General features: G+C 36.4%; 1 protein-coding gene across 5 annotated transcripts in view; it reads right to left on the reverse strand.

Annotated features, from left to right (window-relative positions):
• Positions 1-27,061, reverse strand: part of ADGRL3 (adhesion G protein-coupled receptor L3) — a 938,528-nt gene that overhangs the window by 136,846 nt on the left and 774,621 nt on the right. For 3 of the 5 annotated variants that reach the window (XM_065913896.1, XM_065913892.1, XM_065913891.1), the window contains 3 exons: positions 26,046-26,084; positions 3,931-4,114; positions 2,848-2,970 (listed from right to left, as the gene is read on the reverse strand). In XM_065913896.1, the coding sequence (XP_065769968.1) occupies positions 2,848-2,970; positions 3,931-4,114; positions 26,046-26,084 (346 nt within the window). The remainder of the gene's footprint in view (positions 1-2,847; positions 2,971-3,930; positions 4,115-26,045; positions 26,085-27,061) is intronic. The other 2 variants (XM_065913894.1, XM_065913895.1) reach the window with 1 other exon arrangement.

Consider the following 27,061-nt stretch of genomic DNA (forward strand, 5'->3'; position numbering starts at 1 on the left):
CTGCCTCTTGAGAAACCTATATGCAGGTCAGGAAGCAACAGTTAGAACTGGACATGGACCAACAGACTGGTTCCAAATAGGGAAAGGAGTACATCAAGGCTATATATTGTCATACTGCTTGTTTAACTTATATGCAGAGTACATCATGAGAAATGCTGGGCTGGAAGAAGCACAAGCTGGAATCAAGATTGCTGGGAGAAATATCAAGAACCTCAGATATGCAGATGCCACTACCTTTATGGCAGAAAGTGAAGGGGAACTAAAGAGGCTCTTGATGAAAGTGAAAGAGGAGAGGGAAAAGTTGGCTTAAACCTGAACATTCAGAAAACTAAGATCATGGCATCCGGTCCCATCACTTCATGGCAGATAGATGGGGAAACGGTGGAAACAGTGGCTGACTTTGCTTTTCTGGGCTCCAAAATCACTGCGGATGGTGATTGCAGCCATGAAATTAAAAGACGCTTACTCCTTGGAAGGAAAGTTATGACCAACCTAGACAGCATGTTAAAAACCAGAGACATTACTTTACCAACAAAGGTCCAAGGCTATGGTTTTTCCAGTGGTCATGTATGGATGTGAGAGTTGGACTATAAAGAAAGCGGAGAGCCGAGAAATTGATGTTTTTGAACTGTGGTGTTGGAGAAGACTCTTGAGAGTCCCTTGGACTGCAAGGAGATCCAATCAGCTCATCCTAAAGGAGATCAGTCCTGGGTGTTCATTGGAAGGACTGATGTTGAAGCTAAACTCCAATACTTCGGTCACCTGATGCAAAGAGCTGACTCATTTGAAAAGACCCTGATGCTGGGAAAGATTGAAGGCAGGAGGAGAAGGGGACGACAGAGGATGAGATGGTTGGATGGCATCACTGATTCAATGGACATGGGTTTGGGTGGACTAAGGGAGTTGGTGATGGACAGAGAGGCCTGGCATGCTGCATGCAGTTCATGGGGTCTCAAAGAGTCGGACATGACTGAGTGACTGAACTGAACTGAACTGGACTGAACTATAGAAAAGAAAAAATTAAATTATGATGATTCTTCAAAAAATTGAAAGCAGAATTGTCAGATGATCAGATAGTCTACTTCTGGGTATTTATGTGAAGCAAATAAAAACAGTGACTTGAAAAAGACCTATGTACTCCCATGTTCACTATAGAATTATTTATAATAGCCAACATATGGAAACCTGTATCCATTGATAAATGAACAAATAAAGAGAATGTTATGTATATAATTATATAGAGAGATATAAAATGGGAAATGGAACACTCTTTAGCCATGAAAAGGAAAATTTTGTCATTTGCTATAAACTGCATGGACTTTGAGGGCATTATGCTAAGTGAAATAAATCAGATAGGGAAACACAAGTATCTCATTTACATGTGGAATCTTAAGAAAAAACAAACTAGCGAACTAACTAATAAAGAAAACAGGCTACTGGTGGCTAGAAGCGAAGGGTGAGGGCTAGCAAAATGAAGGTAAAATGCAAAAATTTCTATTTATGACATAAATAAGTTATGAGGATAGTGACTATAGTTAATGATGCTATATTACCTGTTTTGAAAACTGATAAAACAATAGATTTAAAAAATTCTCTCAAGAAAAAGAAAATTAACTCTCTATGGTGACGAATGTTAACTAGACTTATTGTGGTGTCATTTCATAATATATACAAATATCAAGTCACCATGTTGTACACCTTAAACTAACATAATGTTATATGCCAATTATATCTCAATTTCAAAAAGAAAATCAAGACTGGACTGTCTTGATCACAGAGAGCATGCTAAAAACAGACATGAGCTGGAGCAGCTGAGGCAGGAAGGAATTGGACTAGGGAGCATGTGATAGGTCTGTGAAGTCATTTTATTTCATCCTAAGTGTAAGCTGGGGTGAAGAACTCTCTGTCAACAGCATAAACTGATGCGGGCCAAGAGCCAAAGAAGGGAAACCATTAGGAAGAAACAGGAATCTGATTTCACTCTATAGAAAATCTCAGCAGTGCCTCAATATTCACACTTAGCAACAAAATAAATACAATTTTAAGTTAGGGCTGATAAAACTTCCAACACTAAAGAATTTTGTTCTGCTGGCAACAAACATGATCTGTTTTTCTTGATATTATTTAAGTCTCTTCTTTTTCAAAACTATTTACCTTGTAATATGAAACATCAGCTGTGAGTTGGTTGTACAACCTGAAGTCATCTTTCTATCACATAGCAGGTTAAAAGCTATCACCTCCTTATTTAAATATGTTAATATTAGTGAGGCTTGAGACATACTCTCTGTGAGATTATTTTTTTAATATTTATTTAATATTAATTATACTCAGTTACTATAATCTGGTACTCAATTGATCTGTATCTATTAGTTCCATTGTCCAAAAGCATCTGCTTACATTTATGTTTTCTATATGCTTTGCAAAGGAAAAGCATAGAAACATTCTCAAAAATTAGTTAATGAGGAAAATTTAATTTTTAAATTATAAATAAAATTTCTACTAGAAATTTTAGAAACAAAATCTGTCAAGTTGATGGGAGTTACTCCTTCCAAAGGAAAAAGTCAGAACTTCTGGATTTTGTTGTCTGTCAGTTTTCCTCACATTCAAGTTTCTGATATTTTTCTACATCTGAAAGGTAACAATTTCCAAATATAACTGGGAATTTTATAGAGCAAATATCATTAAAATATTGTTGGTGCAGAAGCTAAGAAAGAGGAGAAGAAAGAGATCAGTGGAGTGAGAGGAGAGGAAAGATTTTAGACAGAAGTTCTAAAATTCCAACCTAAGATGCAATGAATTAATGACAAGTTCAACTCCATCAAACTTAATAGAGAAATTCTAGCCTACCATTTCGGCCATTTTGTTTTAGAGTATTTGCAGAAAGCTGGATGGTGCTTCCATGACCCGTGTTTTCCGGAAATTTCAGGTCTTCCAAGTTTCCTTCTGTGCTCAGCCTTGCCACTTCCAACTCTGTTAATGGTGAAAAGATGTCAGTACTCATTGAGAAACATGCCAAAGTTAAGATAATCTAATTACTGAAACTTTTCTGGAATCAAAACACTGGACCTGATCTTCAACTGCTATACTTTATAGTAGTTCAGTGTTTTTAGAAATTATTTTTTTTCAGTATTTCAATTTTTTTCAAAATAAAGCAAACAAAAGTTATTAAAAATCAGATATGTAAGAATATCAATTATAAAGCCTAGAATTTAAAATTAAAGCTCAAGTACAGTTTGTCATTGACTATCAGGTTACTTTCAAAATGTTTATTTTATGAATTAAGTGAAATCTTTTTATAATCTGGAGCTCTACTATTATATCAATATTGATTTACCTTTAAATCTAATAAGTTTGAAATAACTTTATCAAATCGTCTGAAATAAAACTGTCAGCTACATCCTTAAACACACTAATTAGATTTATACTTTTTATGAGCTAGCAACACAATTATCAAAAATTATTTTAACACCTTCACTTAAATGATTAGCTTCTTTATAGTTTATAATTCAGAGAGATTCTTGTTAAAACTGAAGTGACCCATAGGATAAAACGTAAAATACTACCCTCCATAGATGGAGGGTATATGTATATATGTATACATATATATATATATGTATATATCAGTTTCATACATAAAAATTGAAAAAAAAAAAAAAGGTCTCACTGTCCTTGATCTCAGGTCAAGCTAATATAGTCAGTATTGAAATGTCCTTGGAAAGATATACATGATTATGAGGACACTTCTAAGCTAACGACAAGCTAACCCTCCTAAGTATAGAAAAGACAATAGCTTATCTGCCCTGAAATGAAGTCCCACTCATAAAACGTGGCCCACCATAAAGGATACTTTTTTCTTTTGCCTCGCCTGCTGAACGAGAGGATAGCTCTCCGTGTCCTCTCTGGCCCTTCTGAATAACAAAAGCCACTTACGGATATTGTCCGTGCTCTCCCGGACGATGTCAGTCTTCAGAAGGTTGTCGGCCAGCACGAAGGCGCTTTCCTCCACGGTGTCAAGCAACATGGTGGCTGCTCGCAGTTGATCGCTTGTAGTCAGGTCTCTCCAGGCATTCAGGGCTTGTGGCTGCAGGAGGTTGTTAACTGTCTCGACCATTGCCTACAAGAAGAAGAACAGAATGACAGTGGTCTCTAGCGGACCCACAGGGCTGGCAGAAATCCAAGCATGCATGCTGCCCAGCAAGTAAGAATCATTGGTGTGCATGAGTGCGGTATTGTCCCAGCCTCCCCTGTGACATGCTGCAGTGGAAGCATTCATTATTTTGTGCTATAAAATACTAGCTGAGACTTTGAAAGGCAACAGGAAAACCTGCCTTTTGTTCTGAAGGACAACAAAGAGAGCTATGCTTCTTTCTTAAAATCAATAGCAAAGGCTTCAATAAGACTATAATCACATAATTAAATTATTTGGCTGGGAAACTATTGGCAAGTAATTCAAACTAACACTTTCATCACATCACCACAAATATGATTTCCTCTATACATCACCATAAAACTAGATGCTGAACATAATAGAAATCAAAAGGATGACTAAAGACAGGACAATGCAAGAATTTGTTATGTATAGGTTAAGAACTCACTAAGCAAACCGATTTTTTTCTTAGCCAGCTAGTAAAATGTTAGGATGGGGAAAATATCAAAGCATACACATTCCCAGGGCTTTGGAAGAGAAACGTTTGTGCTGTTTGGTACTAGGGAGGGGAGTAAACAGTTGGAGCTTGCTACCTATGGCCCTTGAGCATTTTTCCTTAAAAAAAAAAATCAGCAGTAAGTACATTCACACGTAGAGATAAAGTACCAAGGTTCTCCCTGCTTCATCCAAAAGAATTGTCTTTCTAGTTACAATTTATGTATTTCCCACAGTTAGCTCAATATTCTGGGTTGCAAGAAAAGACAGTTCTCCCATTAAGGTCTTCTTAAGATTTCCCTCAAACATAGAGAATTGCACAACAGAAAAATACACCACCGGCAGTTTGAAAGTGATCTTCCTTGAACCTGTTGATTATGAAATATGCATCTAATCCAGAAATAAAGGTGAATAAACAGCAAACATAGGCACTTTCCAGGCAGTACATAGGTGGTCTAAAAGAGGACACACAGTATTGATACCTTGGGAGAGGGAGTGGGAGAGACTGGGGGAATGAATACCCATTAAACTGCAGTGTTTTCTTCTGGCTGGTGTTTTCATAGTAACCAACTAACAACTGTTAAAAATTCAGCTTCATAATGAAACACCTTGCTGCCAATTAACACCAGCTTCAAAAACTAATCTGCCTTTTGATAGAAGTTGTTCTTGATATTTTTCCCAGCTCCTCCAAGTTCTGGCTAAAAATCAACATCACTGGATTTTTACATAAAATAGTTCTACTTGCAAGTTGAGTACTTTGCATCATTAAAAAAAAAAAAAGTCTCTCATGAGTTTAATGACTGAGTATTTCCACATAGTATGCTTAGCTCTGTCATTTGTTCTGTGTTTAAAACATGACCTAGAAACCAGACAAAAGAATTCCTGGATCACAACAATCTGATCTGCTTTCCAGGAAGTTCTCTATGGGGTGATGCCAACAGAACATGCCAAAAAAAGGAGGTGCCAGATAGAAATCAAACAACAAAAAAGTTTAGGTATTCTCTGAATCCAAACAAAGGACACTGACCTCTTGAGTGCATGGAAGTATTCTTTCTGGGATTCACTGATGTTCTTAATTCATTAGAAATGCTCTGAAAACCCCATATGTGACAAAAATTATGCTGGTTCTTTATGGACCAACCATTTTAACATTAGTGAATCACCTTTCAGTGATTAAACCTTACCTCAGGGAACATTTTGGGGAGATAATGCAATGTTTCTGTTCTGTCCTCTATAGATTTTATTTTTTTTTAATTTAAAAATACAAAAGGAAAAGAAGCAACCAGAGTCAATTCTGAGATGTTCTAAATAGGAAATTGCTTACAAATGGAGTGCTTTAGCTAAAATACTGAGTCTTTAAATTGATAGTAAACACATCAGACACACCACTTATTATCTTAGTTTTACAACTGAAAATGTATAAGGTGCAATATTTTTTCATTATATATTTTGAGCATATTTTAACTGCTTCATCTCAAATAAGACAAAGTCTTTAGAGAAGTTTTCTATTAAAGCCTAAATGATTTCCAAGTTTATTGCGGAAACGGCAGGTCCTAAAATCTGGGTGGGTTAAGACACAAATCTGCTATTTATTTGTTTTTAAAATAGCACCTGGTATGATTGCCTAAGTATAAAAGGAAATGTCAACACAAGAATTGAGACAGAATTCTCAGGTGCTAAAATCAGTGTGGGATTTGGAACCAGATCTGCTGAGTCTGCAATTATACTTTGTCACCTTACTAGCTGTGTGCTATTGGGCAAGTTTTTAACTTTTTTTATTCTTCTGAAATTAGAGATGATAATAAAATCATTTCATAAGGTTGCCTGGCTCATAACAAGTGTTTAGGTGTAATCCTATCTTTATTTTCATTTGATATCAAAGTTCATAACAAGTGTTTAGGTGTAATCCTATCTTTATTTTCATTTGATATCAAAGTTCAGTGTGGGAAGAAGAGAGGTATTCACTGAATAAAACACAAGTCATCCCTGATCACTGCAAAACATTCACCCTGAAGTGAGATCTGGAAGGAATGCCTCTTCTACAACGCAATCTCATAAGCAGAACTGATACACAACTTAACTACTGTGGAGGAATTAGGGGAACATGTATGTGTATTAGATAGTTCGGAATGTTCCCTGGTGGTACGGTGGAGAAGACTCCACGTGCCATCGTACCGGACACGGGTTTGATGCCTGGTAAAGGAAGATGCCGCATGCCAGCGAGCAATGAAGCCCATGCACAGCCACTGAGCCTGCGCTATCGAGAGCCCACAAGCGGCAGCTGTGGAGCCCGTGTGCCCCACCTACCGAAGCCTGAGTGCCCTAGAGCCTGCGCCCACCAACAGGGGAATCCACCGCAATGATACACCCAGGCTCTGCAGGGAAGACCAGCCCCCACTCACCACAACCAGAGAAAACCCACACATGGCGACCAAGACCACATGCCAAAAAATAATAACAATCAACGGTTTTTTAAAAGAATTCACAATATATATTCTAGAGGCTGGAACTAACTGATCTGTTTTCTGCTAGTGAGACAGCACAATTAAGTCAATTCTAATAGCTTTATAATTAATACAATTTGTGGAAGCTTTCCAAAGGTTGTTGACATGTTCCTGTTACCAGTTTCATGAAGACCAAATAAACAGTCACAAATATTCAATAGCAAAAGAAGATCTATATTTCATTTTCCCTATATATTCATACATTTATACATTTACACACAAATGATGACATTTGGTAATAAAGCCTTCATTTTGGGGGGCATTTCTGGTCACACTAGTTATTGCATTGCTTTCACTACCTCAAAAACATCTCTTTAAAACACAAGTTGATTTTTTATTTTATTTGGTTGCAAAGAAATGAACTTAACTATAGTTTAGAACCAAAGTTGAACAGGAAATACACAATGAATTTGATTAAAGTGAGGTAATGGGACATCACTTTATTGATCAATAGCTCTCATCATTTTCTCTTCTGCTATCATTTTTTTATTGACCTAACATCTATATTCTAAAGTTAGAATAAACAAGACTAATTCTGAATAAATCTTAAAAGACATATTCTAACCACAATGCTTTTATTGAAAAGGGAAAACAAAATTACCTAATGGTTTTGACATTATAGATTGAAATAATTTAAAATTTGGGGATATTAATTTAATTAAAAATATCTTTGCCAGAAACTAAATGTTAATTCACCTCACTATCTTTTTCAAAACACAAGAAACTGAATAGGAGGTGGACCTGGGAATTTATATTCTGGTTCCACCATACATTTCAGCGTGCCTTTGGGCAAATTGATGTTTTCTAACTAATTAACAAAGTGTGAACTGCATAAGAAAATAAGATGCATCACATTTCAATTTGAGGGTGGTTAGGGGCATTCTATATAAGATACTACTCTTCTTATTAAACAGTTTACAGACTAGACTCTAAAGTCACTTTTGCCTTCCTAAAAATCAAACATAAATTAGGAAGTGTGAAAAGTCAGTTAGATTAATACCAGAATTATGGACATCCCATATCTTTCCTGGTGGCTCAGATGGTAAAGCGTCTGCCTAAAATCCTGGATACCCGGGTTCGATCCCTGGGTTGGGAAGATCCTCCGGAGAAGAGAATGGCACCCCGCTCCAGTACTCTTGCCTGGAAAATCCCATGGACGGAGGAGCCTGGTAGGCTACAGTCTATGAGGTCGCAAAGAGTCAGACACGACTGAGTGACTTCACTTTCACTTTCATATCTTTCTGGACATGTATAGCCATTGCACAATATTATATGACCCCTGATCATTAAATTCAGATCTTAAGCAAATTCATCTGACTAATTTTACACTGAGCATTTAATTATAGCATGTTTGTTAAAAGATGTTTTAAACTGTTTAATCACACTTCATATATTTCAAAAGGGGCACTGTATTTGTTGTAACTACGGTGAAATTTTGGTGAAAAATAGCTGTATATCTTTCCAATATCAATTTTCATCATTTTTTTTCCCCAGGAGAATGTGCTTGTGAAATAGTCTAGAATTCCTTAGCAAGAATACATAAAAAGGTCCATGGTGAGAAATAGATCACTGGCATTTCTTACCAAGGTAAACTCTAAATCTTAAGCTAGGTAAGCAAAATCACCTGGGAAACTTAGTCACCCTTCTTCCTTGCTTGATAACCATTAAAATAAAGATCCAAACAGAATGAATGCCTTTGAAAGGATATGCAATTATACCATCATGGTATTTTTTTTTTGAAGACAAGTTTTTAATCATGATCTCATTCAGGTTTTAACTCAGGTATCAGCTGCTTATATAGTCTTCCATTAGCAGCATATCTAAGGCAAGTCACTCACTTAAATCCATTATCTGTTTTGTCTTCTTTGTAACAGGTGTCATTATCTAAGGTGTGTTAGATATTTATCTACCTACAAAAATATTTAACTAGTAGATCACTCACTCAAAAAAAGGTAAACTTCATGAAGGTAGTGATTGTGTCATTTGTAAGTACCCCAAACTGCCTGGCACACAGTAAGTGTTCAATAACTCTTTGCTGAATTATTGCCATCTAGTGAAGATTCACATGAAAGTGAGTTTTCTCCCTTTTCACGTCAGTAGAAAAAAAAAAAATCTCTGATTTTATAAGAACAAAGATTATTTAAGTACAAATGAAAAGATCTATTAACTAGCCAGTATGATTCAAATCATTATCATCAGAGACTCGATGTCACAATGGGCTCCCATTTTTTAGTACTTATTCACCTTTAATAGAATCATTCATATTTGGGTCTGGCTTTCTCACTAGATTATGATGTCCTCAGGGGACATATCATGTTCATTTTTATTTTTCCAGGGTAAATTTTAGTGTTTTGAGACATTTTAGTATTCAATAAAGGCTCATTAAACAAAAATATCCTACTTTTACTATCAAATCCTCAATACAATAGGGAAACTGAAAACATCTTCTTTTACTCCTATAACTTTTTGCTATGTCACCCAAGAAGTCTTCTGAGTGACCAGATATCAGTATGGTTTGGAAGGAAGGCAGGATGAATTACAGGGAATGAAGGTAATTCATTTTAACTTTCATTGCAACTCATATTTTATTAAATATGTATGATATGCAAAGAACTAGGGAAATCACTGCTGGGTGAGGTTAGGAAAAACAAGGAAATCTATTCTCAATTTGCCTACACTCCAAAGCAGAAGGTAAACATGTCGCATGGGACAGAAAGTACTGAATTCTTGCTGAGAGGGATAAAAGATCCTAAAGGTGTTTGGTTTTGAATCAGACATTAAAAGATAAATAAGCTTTCTTTATCTAAGAACAGGAAATTTGAGCCTGAGGAACATAATAAGCAAGTTGATGAATAAAAAAGAAAAAATGAAGGTATTGGGGCAAGAAATAGGTTGGGTTTGGGGTGAGAAGAAAGCATGATGTAAGAAAAGATAGATTTAAAAAAGTGTAAAAAGAGTAAAGTGAGAGAAATGGTGAGTATAATTCAGATCTTAGAAGATTTTCAGTATGATAGCAGTTTGGGCTGTATTGTTTAGAAAATCTACAGCCATTAAATATATACATAAATTAAATATTAATATTTAACTAAATATATTAAATATATACATAAAGGATTTATAAACTTAGATCTTAAGTTCTTGAGGTCATTCACAATTTTTTAATGAATTTTAATATTTTTTCTTTTGTGTTGAAGCATATGTTCATATATATGTATATTATCATTAGGCAGCCCATTAGAATGTTAAGAGCATTATCTCCCATTAGTGAATAAATTTAAATTAATAAATTGCTGACATCTTTTTGAAAAACAGCTTAGTAATACGAAATTTTACTTTTTACCTCTATATCTTTTTCTTTTTCCTGTGTTCTCATGAACACAATATTTTTTATCAGTATATACAGTAATCATGCTGAACATTGTTTCTCTTACTATATCATATGTATATTTATGTTTAATAGAAAGAAAGAAAGATAGTGCTAAGTCGTGTCCAACTCTTGTGACCTATGGACTGTAGCCTGCCAGGCTCCTCTGCCCATGGGGTTTTCTAAGCTAGGATACTGGAATGGGTTGCCATTTCCTTCTCCATGTTTAATATATGTCATGTATAAATCTCAGGCTACGTAGAGAAAGAAAAATAAGTCTTCAGATCTTCTCTGCTCCAATTTCTTGCTCTCTCTCTCTCTCTCTCTCTCTCTATATATATATATATATATATGTATGTATATACATATATATAATTTACATTGATTTATAATTAAATATTCAAAAAAACCTTTAACTCTTCATTTTTGACTTTGTAATAAGTTTGTCATTTGAGAATAAAATAAAATAGAGCAAAAGTTTAACATCATTCCTGAATAGGGCACATTGTACTCCAATCTACGTTTAGACATTGATTCAAATCAAAATTTTAAAGGTCAAATGTTAAAAGTCTTCAAAACAGTTTTAAACTTAAAGTTGTTTTTTTATTAGAAGTCAAGCTGAGTGACTGATATTTACACATCTGATCAATAAACCTAAGATTCTTTTAATAATCACTGCCATTTAATATTACTAAGCATATAGAAACCACTAATCTCTGAACTCCCTTTTATATTACAGTGAAGTGTTGGCATTTTCAAGTCTTAATAAAAATGATTGTATAACACAACTGACCTGAATATAGTAATAAGAACCTTTAATAGTAGAACAAGATAAAACAGAAATTTTACAAAAAAAGACTCTGCCTCTTCAAGAAACTCATTATTTAAAAACGTATTTAACAAACTGTAACTGCATTATTTTTAAATCTTATATAAAATTAAATGATTGAATGCTGTCAAATCTATGTTGTTTTATAGAAATTGTGCTAAGTCCCTTCAGTCATGTCCAACTCTTTTCGACCCTATGGATATAGCCTGCCAGGCTTCTCTGCCAGGGGATTCTCCAGGAAAGAATAATGGAGGGGGTTGCCATTAACTTTTTGCTTACTCAACATTCCTTCAACAAATATTAATTAAGTGCCTTTAACTGAGATACTGCAAAGAGAGACAGTCATTCTTCCTTCCTTCCAAGTGATAACAATATAGTGAAGCCAAGGAATTAAACAAGTAAAATACAGCATGACAGCATTATAATAGTGGAAACAAGAAGTACAAGCTTTGTATTAGAAAGACTCCATGAGAATGTCAAGCTTAAATACATTAACCAAACAGACAAGGAGTAAGTCAGGTCTTCCTACCAGCCATCTATCTATCTATCATGTAAAATAAAAGGAAAATATACATGATAGGGGGATTCAGAGTTAGGGGTGGGGTTGGGGATAGGGTGGCTTTTGATTTTACCTAGGATGGTCCAGGTGGGCCTCCTTGAAAATATAATGATTTAAAAAAGACAAAGTAGCTGAGAGAGTTATCCATGTAGATATTTGGAGAAGGTATTCCAAAAGGGTGAACAAGCATAATGCAATTCAACAAGTATGCAAAACATATTTAAATCTTAAAGAGGCCCATGTTTGGAGTTTTATTTAGAAAACAGGAGGTGGCAGGGGTGGACCAAATCAATTGAGTGGGTGAACACTGCACATAAAACTAGTTTTCAGGTGAAGATTGAGAATTCAGTTATGAATGTGATGTCTATTAAAAATAAGTGAAGATTTTGAAAAGTTACCTTCAGACTAATTTTGGAGTTCATGAAAGTGTTCTGTGCTGTAGATAATATCTGTGGGTCTTAGGCACATAGGTACCATTTAAATCAATGCGATCAAAAAATAAATAAATAAAAAATAAATCAATGCGATCACCATAGGAGTGTCAGAACAAAGAGCAAACAATAGCCGACTGAGCTAAGAGGCACCCAAACTCATGGATTTAGACGAAAAGGAGTGAAGAAAGGAGACTGCAAAGAAGCAGCAAGAGGAGGAAAATCAAGAGAATGAGCTGTCTCCAGGATAGTGTCTTAAGGAAGACAAAAAGATCAACTGTGTCTTCTGACTGGTTAAATGCAGTGAATTGACAACTGACTACTGAGTTCAGCAGCATGAAATCATGAATGACCTCAACTAGTAGAGCTGCAGTGAGGTAGTGAGGGCAAAGTCTGATGCGGTGACATTAAGAGACAGTATAAGGGGAGGGGCTGGTGACAGTGATGTAGAGAAGTGTTGTGAGAATATCTGCTGCAGTGGAAATGTTGTTGCTGCTGTTGTTCAGTAGCTAAGAAGTGTCCAACTCTGTGAACCCATGGACTGCCACACAATAGACTTCCCTGCCCTTCACTATCACTCGGAGTTTGCTCAAGCTCATGTTCATTGAGTCAGTGATGTCATGCAACCATCTCATCCTCTGTCGCTCCAATCTCCTCTTGCACTCAGTCTTTCCCAGCATCAGGGTCTTCTCCTATGAATCAGCTCCTCTAATCTGGTGGCCAGAGTATTGGAGCTACAGCTTCAGCCTCAGCCCTTCTGATGAATATTCAGGGTTGATTTCCTTGAGGATGTATTGGTTTTATCCCCTTGCTGTCCAACAGACTCTCCAGAATATTCTCCGACACCACTATTGGAAAGCATCGACTCTTCAGCACGGGGTCTTCTTTATGGTTCAACTCTCATATATGTACATAACTACAAGAAAAACCATAGCTTTGACTCCATGGACCTCTGTCGGCACAGTGATGTCTCTGCTTTTTAATATGCTGTTTAGATTTGTCTAGGAGCTTTCTGGGTGGTGCTAGTAGTAATGAACATGTCTGCCAGTGCAGGAGATGTAAGAGACATGGGTTTCATTCCTGAGTCAGGAAGACCCCTTGGAGAAGGAAATGGCAACCCATTTCAGTATTCTTGCCTGGAGAATGCCATGGATAGAGGAGCTGGAAGGCTACAGTCCATAGAGTCACAAAGAGTCAGACATGATTGAAGTGATTATCATGCACACACAAGGGTTGTCATAGCTTTTCTTCCAAGCAGCAAGCGCCTTAATGTCATGCCTGCAGTCACCATCCTCAATGACTCTAGAACCCAAGAAAATAAAATCTGTCACTGCTTCCACTTGTTCCCCTTCTGTTTGCAGTGAAGTGGAGTGATGGGACTGGATGTCATGATCTTAGTTTTTTTGAATGTTTAATTTAAGCCAACTTTTTCTCTCTCCTCTTTGACTACATGAAGACTCTAGTTCCTCTTAGCTTTAGGACATTAGCATGGCATTATCCTCATATCTAAGGTTGTGGCTATTTCTCCTAACAGTCTTGATTCCAGCTTATGCTTCAGCCAACCTGGCAGTTCATGTGATGTATTCTGGATATAAGTTAAATGAGCAGGGTGACAATATGCCAGCTTTGATGTATTCCTTTGTATTCCTTTTTTAACTTTTCCAGTCTGTTGTTCCATGTCCAGTTCTAACTCTTGCTTCTTGACCTGCATGCAGGTTTCTCAAGAGGCAGGAAAGGTGGTCTGGCATTCCCATTTCATCTGAGAATTTTCCACAGTTTGTCTTAATTCACACAATCAAAGGCTTTCAGTGTAGTCAATGCAACAGAAGTAGATATTTTTCTGGAATCCACTTGCTTTATCTACAAACCAAGAATGTTCAAAACTTCTGTATCATTGCATTCATTCTCCAGTCCTGTGGCCACTGCTGACTTTTCTAAATTTGCTGACATACTGAGTGCAGCACTTTTCAGTTCAGTTCAGTTCAGTCACTCAGTCGTGTCCGACTCTTTTCCACCCCATGAACTGCAGCACGCCAGGCCTCCCTGTCCATCACCAACTCCCAGAGTCCACCCAAACCCATGTCCATTGAGTTGATGATGCCATCCAGCCATCTCATCCTCTGTTGTCCTCTTCTCCTCCTGCCCTCAATCTTCCTCAGCATCAGAGTCTTTTCCAATGAGTCAGCTCTTCACATCAGGTGGCCAAAGTATTGGAGTTTCAGCTTCAAAATCAGTCCTTCCAATGAACACCCAGGACTGATTTACTTTAGGATGGACTGGTTGGATCTCCTTGCAGTTCAAGGGACTCTCAAGAATCTTCTCCAACACCACAGTTTAAAAGCATAAATTTTTTGGCGCTCAGATTGCTTTAGAGTCCAACTCTCACATCCACACATGACAACTGGAAAAACCATAGCCTTGACTAGACGGACATTTGGTGGCAAAATGATGTCTCTGGTTTTTAATATGCTGTCTAGGTTGGTCATAACTTTCCTTCCAAGACGCAAGCACCTTTTAATTTCATGGCTGCAATCACCATCCACGGTGATTTTGGAGCCCAAAGAAATAAAGTCAGCCACTATTTCCACTGTTTCCCTATCTATCTGCCATGAAGTGATGGGACCAGATGCCATGATCTTAGTTTTCTGAATGTTGAGCTTTAAGCCAACTTTTTCACTCTCCTCTTTCACTTTCATCAAGAGGCTCTTTAGTTCTTCTTCACTTTCTGCCAGAAGGGTGGTGTCATCTGCATGTCTGAGGGTATTGATATTTCTCCCGGCAATCTTGATTCCAGCTTGTGCTTCATCCAGCCCATCATTTCTCATGATGTACTCTGCATATAAGTTAAATAAGCAGGGTGAGAGTATACAGCCTTGACGTATTCCTTTTCCTATTTGGAACCAGTCTGTCATTCCATGTCCGGTTCTAGCTGTTGCTTCCTGACCTGTATACAGGTTTTTCAAGAGGCAGGTCAGGTGGTCTGGTATGCTCATCTCTTGAAGAATTTTCCACAGTTTATTGTGATCCACACAGTCAAATGCTTTGGCATAGTCAGTAAAGCAGAAATAGATGTTTTTCTGAAACTCTCTTGCTTTTTCAATGATCCATCGGATGTTGGCAATTTGATCTCTGGTTCCTCTGCCTTTTCTAAAACCTGCTTGAACATCTGGAAGTTCACGGTTCACATATTGCTGAAGCCTGGCTTGGAGAATTTTAAGCATTACTTTATTAGCGTGTGAGATGCCTGCAATAGTGCAGTAGTTTGAGCACTCTTTGGCATTGCTTTACAGATCAACTTTTAGGATTTGAAATAGCTCAGGTGGAATTTCATCACCTCCACTAGCTTTTTTCATAGTAATGCTTCATAAAGCACACTTGACATCACACTCCAGGGTATCTGGCTCTAGGTGAGTAACCACACCATGTGGTTATTCAGGTCATTAAGACATTTTTTGTATAGTTCTTCTGTGTATTCTTGTCACCTCTTCTTAATCTCTTCAACTTCTGTTATGTTCTTACTACTTCTGCCCTTTATTGTGCCTGTCTTTGCATGGAATGTTTTCTTGGTATCTTCAGTTTTCTTTAAGAGACCTCTTGTCTTTCCCATTCTTTGCTTTCCTCTGCTTTCTTTGCATTGTTAAATTAAAAAGGCTTTCATATCTGTCCTTGCTATTCTCTGGAACTCTTCATTCAGTTGGTTATATCTTTTCCTTTGCTTTTTGCTTCTCCTCTTTTCTCAGCTTCTCTTCTTTTCTCACCTCAAACAACCAATTTGCCTTCTTCCATTTAATTTTCTTTGGGATAGTCTTGGTCACTGCCTTTGTACAATGTGATGAAGCTCTTCCCATAGTTCTTCAGGCATTCCCTACCAGATCTAGCCCCTTGAATCTATTAGTCACCTCAACTATATAATCATAAGGGATTTGATGGCCTAGTGGTTTTCCCTATGTTCTTCAATTTAAGCCTGAATTTTGCAATAAGTAGTTCATGATCTGAGCCACAGTCAGCTCCAGGTCTTATTTTGGCTGACTGTATAGAACCTCTCCCTCTTTGGCTGCAAAGAATATAATTAATCTGATTTGGGTATTGACCATCTGGTGATGTCCATGTGTAAAGTTGTCTCTTGTGTTGTTGGAAGAGGGTGTTTGCTATGACCAGTGCGTTCTCTTGACAAAACTCTGTTAGCTTTTGCCCTGCTTCATTTTGTACTCCAAGGCCAAACTTACCTGTTACCCAGGTATCTCTTGACTTTCTACTTTTACATTCCAATCCCCATATGATGAAAAGGACATCTTTTCTGGTGTTAATTCTAGAAGGTCTTGTATGTCTTCATAGAACTGCTCAACTAAAGTTTCTTTAGTATTAGTTGTTGGGGCATAGACGTGGATTGCTGTGATGTTAAATGGTTTGCCATGGAAGTGGAGAGAGGCCATTCTGTCATTTTTCAGATTGCACTCAAGTACTGCATTTCAGACTCTTTTGTTGACTACGATGTTACTCCAATTCTTCTAAGGAATTCTTGCCCACAGTAGCAGATATAATGGTCATCTAAATTAAATTTGCCCATTCTCATCCATTTCAGTTCACTGATTCCTAGAATGCTGAAGTTCATGCTTTCCATCACCTGCTTCACCATGTCCAATTTACCTTGATTCATGAACCTAACATCCCAGAGCCTGGGCAATATTTTTCTTACAACATCAGACTTTACCTTCACCACCAGACACGTCCACAACTGGGAGTCATTCCTGTTTTAATCCAGCTTCTTCATTCTTTCCAGAGCTATTTCTCCGTTCTTCCTCAGTAGCATATTGGCCACCTACTGACCTGGCGGGCTCATCTTCCGGTGTCATATATTTTTGCCTTTCATACTCTTCAGAGCAAATACCATCAAGCAATTGGAAACATTAGACAAAGGCCTAAGTTAAATGGTAAATATTTAGAGGTCATTTTTCATGTGCTAAGTACAATTTAAATGGTCTTCAGGATATAGGAATAATCCTACTTATGCATCAAGTAAATGTTGTCAGATAAGTGAATGCTACTGAGAAGAAGGGAAGGAGAAAGGAGAACAAGTAGAGAAGGAATCCAAGCAGAAGGCACTGTGACTACAAAGACACAGAAATATGAGCTGCAAGTCCTTAGGTCATCTGGGAGTGTAGAATCCAAGTTTACGGAAGGGGCCAGCTAAGATGTGGGAAATTGGCAAGAGGAGTCAAATTCTCAAACACTATAGTCCAAAACAGGACTTTTGTTTATTTAAGGGAAAAAGACAGTCTTTGAGTGGGATCAAGTCTTGACCAATCTGCATTTTAAAAACACTTCTGTGGCTAGAGAGTATTCAACTATTTGGTGCAGCATTTTATTCAGCTGGTTTCCTACTGACAAACTTGTTTTATTGATATAAACTGTGATGCAAAACTGCCCTTGATCATCAGTATATGTTTATCCTTTGGTGGTCGAATGCTACCACATAACGTGAGTTTGCCACAGCTACGCTCAACCACCTAGTCGTAGGCAAGGAGAACAAACACTGTTTTGTGATTGTATGACAAGATTTATAAAGAAACATTATAAAAATAAGGATGTGAGCAAAACTAGTCTTCCCTGATAAGATATTTAAGAGGTTGATAGAGTAATTGTTTTGAGGAAGGAGATATGAATTACTGGGGAGAAAGGCAGGGCTGCTTGCACCATTTAGCTCCGAGGGGGCACCAGTGAAATAGGTCACACCACCAGTGGCATGCCCTGGAGTTAGCAATGCAGTGGCCTGAGTGGGAAGGAGACATATCCATTATTCTACTTTTTGAATTTTATAGCATATACCTATATTAGCCATTCAGAAAAGTACTTATAAAGAAGGAAATGCCACCTGGAAATAATTTGAAATAACATTTTTTTTTCTCCTTTGAACAAAAATGATTGCCTTCAGACTATAACAATCAAAAGAATATTTTAATCTCTACTGAGGATTTAAAAGTAACCATTGGTATTGTATTATCATAACTCTCTGGCAGATATCACATCAAAACTGGATGAATATATTAATATGTACCATCAAATATGAAAAAAGAATTTTTTATTTCATCTAAGAATACTATGTCCCAATAATTCTCTTGTTTTAGACACAGAATCATTGGACACTATGCCCAGATGCAAAACTGTATCTATCAAAGAAGATTTTACTTATGTAAATTGAACATCCCAGGGATATGGTTAGGAGTAGGGGAAATGATTAAATGTAGTTGGGTGAGATTTTTGGAAAGTTGTAACAGAAATGAATAGGTTACTGTCCTCCTCTCTGCATAGAAATTAGCATGAAGTGATGATTGGATACTTAGTATGCATATTTTCACTTTGAAGATGGAAGCCCAGGTGCTAAAGACAATATAGCAGAAAAACAGATGAAGCCTTGGTCTCTGAAATGGAGTGTTCATACTAATCTTGAACTGTTTCAACTGCATTTCCTTTTTATTTATGAAAATAAAGTCCTAGTTTAAGTTACCATAGTTAAGTTTCTGTGACTACTGGCTGCACAAAATTCATACATGAGATAAGTGAAAATATAAAAATTATAATTCTGTTGGGAGTAGTATTAAAAAATCATTTGTTTGGTTCCAAGTCATTAGGCAACTACTTTACTGCAAACAACACCTTAAAGCTTCCATTTCTTTCCTAACCTGCACCAGAAATGCTAATGATAGGTTCAGAAAGTAGGATGTTAAATCTCTAATGCTATTTTAAATGTATTTTTTTCCTTCTGGTTAGGTATATGATCATAGACTTTTAAAGACACATAGTAAGGTAAATTGATGTGAACTCTCTTATGTTTGCATAGAAATAACATATATTTACATTCTATGTATTTAAAACTTCTCTGAAGGTAAACTCATGTTCAGAAAACAATGATGCACTAGAATGGACTTTAAATGAGCAATTTTACAATTCAATAATGATCCAGGCTTTAATCAAGAAGTTATAAGAAAGAAGAGAATAAAATTTGGTGGAAAAAAGTGAGAAAATACTTTTCTTTTAGGTGAAAGTATTTTATATAGAAATAAAAGGCCTTTGTCTCCCACCCTTATTAGAATTACTTCCTGAAGCATTTACAAACCATATATATAGAATATATTCTACCTATATATAGATATGTATATATATATATATATATATATATATATGAAAACAGGAACATTTTGTTTATTTATAGGAAATGTGCAAAATGGAAGAGTTGGAAATAACTTTGTAAAGCAGACATCTCTGACTGATCTGACACACTAGCCATGGGGATTTTGAGAGATTCCCAAAATGATGTTCTTTGCATGTAAAAGCAGAAAGTCCATCATCAACATTTGTCACCCGGAGGTTTTCAAATGATTAGATTTATGAACTGACCTGTCCAAGATCTTAAATAATAGCCTGTATAATTTACACTGCTTATATTACATATGGTTTCACTATCTTTTGATTCAACAATTGCTTTACAACAGTATTTAATGACTACGACTTATGAAATAGAACTCTTATATCTTCTTTATCTAAAGAAAACTACTTTTACATGGAAGTCACTTTCTTTGATCTCAATGTATTTTAGCAATAGGTTCAAGGCACCAGAAACATGCAGGGTGCAGATTTATATTTTCTCTCTTACACAAATCAAGTGCAGATTTATCAAGCTGTGAAATATATTAAGTTCATAGTGTTTTACCAAAGGGTGACCAAACCTCAAGAACCTGGTATGGTTCAAACTACTTTCAGATGTCCTTTTAATTATATTAAATGAAAGTTTGAGTTGCCTTTGATGCTTATGGGCAAACATTGAAATTTCTTGAAAGAGCTGCTAAAAGTACTCCCCGTTGCTGTAGTTAATATACTACATTGTATGCACACCACTAGCCAATTTATTCTAGCCACTTTAACAAGGATATCCAGCCTGACAGGCCACAAAGAATAGTATCACAAGTCAAGCCAAGCACAAATCATTAGGAGACTCAAAAAGTTGTCTGACGTGTGCCACAGAGCTCTTTGTCACATAGCCAATTAAGTGCCCAAACAAGGAATTGAAAATACTCATTAATTTCTTCCTAGCAGTATAAATGGAGGTTAGACTCTTTTCTTGTCTCATCCACCAAAGGCACACAAGTAAAACTGGCATAATTCAATTTTCACTTTGTCAAAGATGCAAGTAGCAACTTTGGCTCACAGAAAGTCTGTATTAAAGACAAAAAAAGAAAAAGAAAAATGAAAGCAATAGGTAGAAATGTTTACGCATCTGGACTTTAGAATCTTAAAATTCATCAAATGCTGACATTACTTTTATCGTTGAAAAGCTATATTTGTGTTTCTGAGCAGATTCAGCAGCACCTGACATCCTTTCCTTTTGGGTGAGATGAGAACTTGAGTTGACTTCTGGATGCCACACTCTTCAGGTCCTCCTCCTCTTCTTTAAGGTTTCTTTAGTCTCTGCTGCTGGTTACTCTTCCTCTCCTGGACCTCATCATACGACAGTGTCCTGGGTCTCAGCCCTAGGTTCTCTCCTCTCTATACTCATTTCCTTGATAAATTCGTCTAGGAAATGAAACGCTGACTGAAAATGCCACTCTAAGTGAAGCATTGTTTTTGTTGTCGTTGTTGTATTCCAGTTGTTCAGTCGTGTCCAACTCTTTGCGTCCCCAAGGACTGCAGCATGCCAGACTTCCCTGTCCTTCACGATCTCCTGGAGCTTGCTTAAACTCATGTCCATTGGATCAGAGAGGCCATCAAACCATCCCATCCTCTGTCATGCCCTTCTCCTCCTGGCTTCAATCTTTCCCAGAATCAGGGTCTTTTCTAATGAGTTGGCTCTTCGCCTCAGGTGGCCGAAGTACTGGAGCTTAAGTTTCAGCATCAATCCGTCTAATGAATATTCAGGATTGATTTCCTTTAGGATTGACTGGTTTTTGAAACACTCCTGCTAGCCTGATCATTCAGCTAAATTTTAAACTCATATACCTAACTGCATTTTTACCATCAACATTGCATATCTGATAAGAAACTTAACATGCTTCTTAGTGAAGTTCTTTTCATGTTCCTCCCAAATTGGTCACAGATAGATAGACCATTTCGGTAAAGGGCAACTTCATTCTTCCAGTTACTCAGGCAAAACACTGTGGGTCACTCCAACGCCACTCTTTTCCAGACACTTCACCTTAAAATCCCTTAGTAAATCCTATTTGTTCCACTTAAAAAAAAAAAAAAATATCTTGAACCAGAAAAATTATTTGAGCATCCCATACTCATATCCTATTTTAAGTAGTTGTTATTGCCCAAATGGTTACCCTGTTTCAGCTCTTACTTTTCCTGCTATCATCTATTTTCTAATTTTAAAACATATCAGATCATGTCATCCATCTGCTCAGAAACCTGGAGTGGTTTCCTATCTGTCTATGAGTAAAAATTGAAGTCCTTACAAAGGTCTATCAGATATGGGCCCTTGACGTCCTGTCATCCTTTTCTCTTTCACTTCTTTCCAGTTGCATTGGCTTCCTAGACAACACAGGCATATATCTACCTCAGAAACTTTCTGTTTTCTTTGCTAGAATGCTTTTTCCTGCATATCTTCACAGTTCACTCCTTCAGAGTTTTTCTCAAATGTCACCTCACCTCAGTGATGCATTTCTTGCTCTGTTTTTCTCCATAACATTTATTATCTTCTCACATACCATATATTTACTGTTTATATTCTGCTACTAGATAGCTCACCCTAGGAGAGTGAGCAGGGATTCTGACCTGTTGTGGGCACTGCTGCATTCCCAGTACTGAGAAGATTGTCGGGCACATGTGCTCAACTAGTAGTTCTTGAATGTTTTTGTTAAATACTCTGTGATTTTCTATTTTTTTTTAACAGTTGAAGCTGAGATTGCTTTTACACTCATGGTACCTAGGATACCATTTCTAAGATACAGATTTCTAATGGATAACGAAGGTGAAACAAACAAAATAAATAAATAAATAAATAAATTTTAAGCCCAAATAAAATAAAATAAGTAAAATCTAATAAAAAGAGGGATTATTTCAAATACTTTGTAAGACTTAAAACATAGACTATCTGCCTTTTAAAAATATGAAAAATGGAAGGAAGGATGGGAAGAAGAGACGAAACCAGGTGTGTGTTTTTTTTTTTTTTAAATTGCAGCTATTTACTAATTTTTAAATCAATTCTCAGCCTAACTATGCAAATAATAGTGGTTTCCAAAGAATGACTCAAAAGATTCACATCAATAGCGATGCATGTGTCCTTAGTCACTCAGTTGTATCCAGCTCTTTGCAATCCCGTGGACTGTAGCCTGGCAGGCTCCTCTCTCCATGGGATTTTCCCAAGCAAGAATACTGGAGTAGGCTGCCATTTTCTCCTCCAGGGCATCTTTACGACCCAGGGATTGAACCCCCATCTCCCACATCTCCTACATTGGCAGGCAGACTCTATTACCATCAAGCAAGATTGACTGCGAGTCTCCATGGAGTCCATGCCACCTATGGCATTTGGAGGACAAAGGAAACTGCTGGTAAAAATCAAAACATATTTCTTAACTAGGAAAATGTCCTGCTTTTAAAGCATTTAAAATGGTAAAAAATGAATGGCAGTCAATTTTAATAGTTCCTGCAAAAGAATATGAAATAAGAATTTATTCAAAATGCTTTTCAGTGATGGTCACAATGCCTAATAAATGATTTATTCTTCATAATACATCACTGTTATTCTTAAGCATGGTGTTGAAGAAGCACTGGATGCACCAGGATAGAAGCATCAGCGCCATCAGTGTCACCTGTGTGAGCTAGCTCCGGTCATCTGATCTCTCCAGATTTCAACTCACTCATCTTCACCTCTATGGCCCCTCCTGGTAGTAATATATATGGTAGCTACTTAATATGCATATGGAGACAAGCCTTACTTGTCTTCTCTGGCATAACACTTGAAACCCTCTTCTAAATGAAGATATGCTGTGCCTGGGATATGGTAATGATATTTTATTTGATATATGTTAATACCTATATTTTAATAGTGAACAAACTTTTAGGGTAATCTAAAATTACAACTGAATAAAGAAAAATAAAATCTATTGGACCCAGTTTTTTTTATTTTCATTAAAATTCTTGATACAAAAGCATAATGAGTTTTAGGAGATTCATATATTATTTTGAAAAATCAAAGCAACTAACTTTTAATTGCTCACTTTTTATGATAACTGATAATAGATCAGTTATCATAGTTGACTACTGACAGTCCAGATTTCACTGTTATTTTGTGTGTGTGTCTGTGTGTGTCTGTGTGAAATAAAAAGTGGGAAGCAAGAAGTAATGAATGGATCTAGATAATTCATAAAATAGACAGTGTACTTCTAAATAATTAAATGCTAAATGTACTTAGATGGTCAAAGTCATATCTAGAAGAATCACTGCTTGTGCCCATGGAAAGGAAAGGAAAGGAAAAAATTTTTTAAGAATCTTGTAATAAATATATATTTTTTCAAATTTAGTGCAAAAAACCTTTCTAGTATATGTTATTCCTATTTCATAGGTAGCTTAGGATGTGCTCTGAACATAGAAATAATAGGGAATATGTCGTTAAAAGCCAAATAGGCTAAAGATTTTAGGTATTATTCAGTCTAGAATTTCACAGAATAATGATCTATACTAAAAGGAATAGAAATAATGTCATGTATTAGCAAGCAGAGTATTTCCACTTCACCAGTATTCTGTTTGTATTTGGTCTTATCAGATGTTTAGTCAATAGCTGAAACATTTATTCATAGCCAGTCAATTATAACAACAGGAAATCAGCCATTGAATAAACTGTGCTATTAATTTTCCATCAGAGATTCTTGTTTGAATGACCATGCATTTCATAGATTTAAATACTAAAAGGCTAATTCTAATTATTTCCAAGGCCCCATTAAAAGGATAACATAGATTGCAATCAAAAACAATCCTAATATTGCTCAAAAATGATCCTTAGCTTTCAATTCTGAAGAGTACTTCAATTTTTCTATCTATTGCACACACTAAGCAGTATATACACATAAATCTCCCAAAGTAATTTCTTTTCCAAAATATTAGAAAAACCTGAATAGTTTCTTATATACAAAGATTCATTATTTTATAAGAAAAAATGCAAATTAAAAGGTTTTCTTCCTAACCTCTGTTATGAAGATTTTTTTTTTCCTTTTAAATGACTGTCTCACAAAATGCCCTTTTTGTGAATAAACTGCTACTGCTGCTGCTAAGTCGCTTCAGTCGTGTCTGACTCTGTGCGACCCCATAGACGGCAGCCCACCAGGCTCCCCCGTCCCTGGGATTCTCCAGGCAAGAACACTGGAGTGGGTTGCCATTTCCTTCTCCAATGCATGAAAGTGAAAAGTGAAAGTGAAGTCGCTCAGTCGTGTCTGAGTCTTAGCGACCCCATGGACTGCAGCCCACCAGGCTCCTCCGTCCATGGGATTTTCCAGGCAAGAGGACTGGAGTGGGGTGCCATTGCCTTCTCTGTGAATAACCTGATACAGTTTAATTTCTGGACTACCAATCTGAGAACTAGTAACTTGGGTCTTGAGGACATCCTTCTTTACAAATGTAGTTGACCTTCCCCTTTAAAAACGCTGATATATCCACACAGGGAATGAAATTTATAGCTACACAGTGTCATATTTTTCTTCCTTCTAATAAAGTTAATTTGTGCATTGGAACGCACAGAATGGAAGCTGCCTCAGTAGCCTGGCCCATATCACAAATCTAAACCTGCATTTATGGGAAATGACTGTCAAGGAGCCAATCACAGTCCTCTAACCCAGCTCACTTTACCCTAGAAAACTGGATCTGCTAGCCTTATAAGGAAGGCCCCAACGTCCTTTGCAATCGCTGTTTCAAGTTGTCTCCATAAAACTAACTCTTGCCCAATATCCTCAGGAAGAGCGTGCTACTGACCGTGAGGCACTGACTCCGGCAACCCATGGATTGATTTACTTTGAATAAAGCAGAGTGAAGTCATTACTAAATCATTTGTCATTTGACCTTGCCTCTCTCCTCTCTTCTATCTTCTGACATCCCCGCCCTTCTTTTCCTCCTTCTAAAAATAACTATAAAACTTGCTTCTGGGATTCCTTTCCACAAGAACTCATAAACCTAGAAACTTTTTTTTTTTTTAATCCTTGCTGAGAAACAAATTACAACATGCTAACTGAAACAGTCACATTGGGATTCATGTGCTTATAATGAGTGGAAGAATAAGATCATTATAGCGTGTCTTGATCAATTTGGTACAGAAGTGTAACATTCCAAGTATCCTGGAACTGTTGTCTTATTTGATTGAGTGTTATTTCTGGATGACTTGTTACTCAAATATTAACCAGATCAATATATGAAGGAAATGATTTCATACCCCCCTGAAGAAATTGGAGATTTATATATTACATCCAACTCACCTTTCAGTGACGATCAAAATTCTCACACCAAAGCTGCACCTCTTTGCTAGTCTGAGCTCCTCTTGTATGATAGAGCACTGTCACTGTCAAATTTCCCTTTTGCACATGCTCTTTCATATAGCTTTCCATTCCCACCCTCCATGCCCTCCCTGAAATTCTTCAAGTTCAATACATTATCATCTTTCTATCAGATTCCCATACATGCTATTGCCAACAGAGACAATTCAACAACTTAACACATTTATAAAAACGCAGAAAGTACCTGGACATAGGCTCTGCAAGAGCGCTCTCTTTTCTGAAGCTGAATCCATTAAGACAGCAGATTAAACACAGAATAGAAAAAACAAGTTAGTGACAGAAGAAAACAAGAAAAATAAAAGAACACATCTACACAAACACCTTATTTTGTTGTGCACTACTTTCAAGAAGAGAATGACAGCTAAGCAGCAGCAAAATGTCAGCATTGGCTTGAAAAATAGTAACCAATACCTTTCCAGAACCCAAGTGATAACTGGATGGTATAAAGCTGTTAATGATGGAAAGAAATCTTAGAATAAATTTAGTAGAAATTAGTAAAAATCAATATACTTTATTTTTTGACGTGATTCACTTCATATGAGGTTAGTTATTAACTTGTGGGCCACAGATGAAGATGTGTGAAGTTAAGTAAATTATGTCAAGAATTTGAAACCCATTTTTTAAAGAGAGTAAATTGTCTGTGGTTTAAAGGTAATATAGATAGTTAATATGTACCACAAACCCTTTGTTCATACATTCAAAAAGTTCCATTTATTGAGAATGCATATTCATTTGACTCGTTGATTCAAAGGGACAAATACCAAGATATAAGTAACTTTTGATTAAAAGAATGTGATTAATATTCTGATTTATCTCTGTTTTTATTTCTTGAAAAAAATTTTTTAATGGTTTTGACCAAAGGATTTTACATATTTTAGAAACTTTTGTGGAATAACAAGACTGTGTTTATTTGTTTGGATACAGAATGACGTTTTTTTGGGCAAAAGATTAACAGCAACTCATATTCAGTACCAAATATTTTTTTTTCCTGGTGATAAAATGAATAATTAATACATATATTTGCTTGGTTTAAATAAATGACTGCAAATTTTGTAAATTAGATTGCAGTTTTCCTCCTCTTCTAGTATTTTTTTTCCTTCAGTAGCCTTAATTGTTGAAGGAGAAAATTACCCATTTTGCAGCAGCAGTTAATCTGATACCTTTTGTGTGGCTAATGCTCTCCCAACTTTACATTCTTCA

The sequence above is a fragment of the Muntiacus reevesi genome, chromosome 22 (genome assembly GCF_963930625.1).
Source record: "Muntiacus reevesi chromosome 22, mMunRee1.1, whole genome shotgun sequence".
In the NCBI taxonomy this organism is placed as follows: Eukaryota; Metazoa; Chordata; class Mammalia; order Artiodactyla; family Cervidae; genus Muntiacus; species Muntiacus reevesi.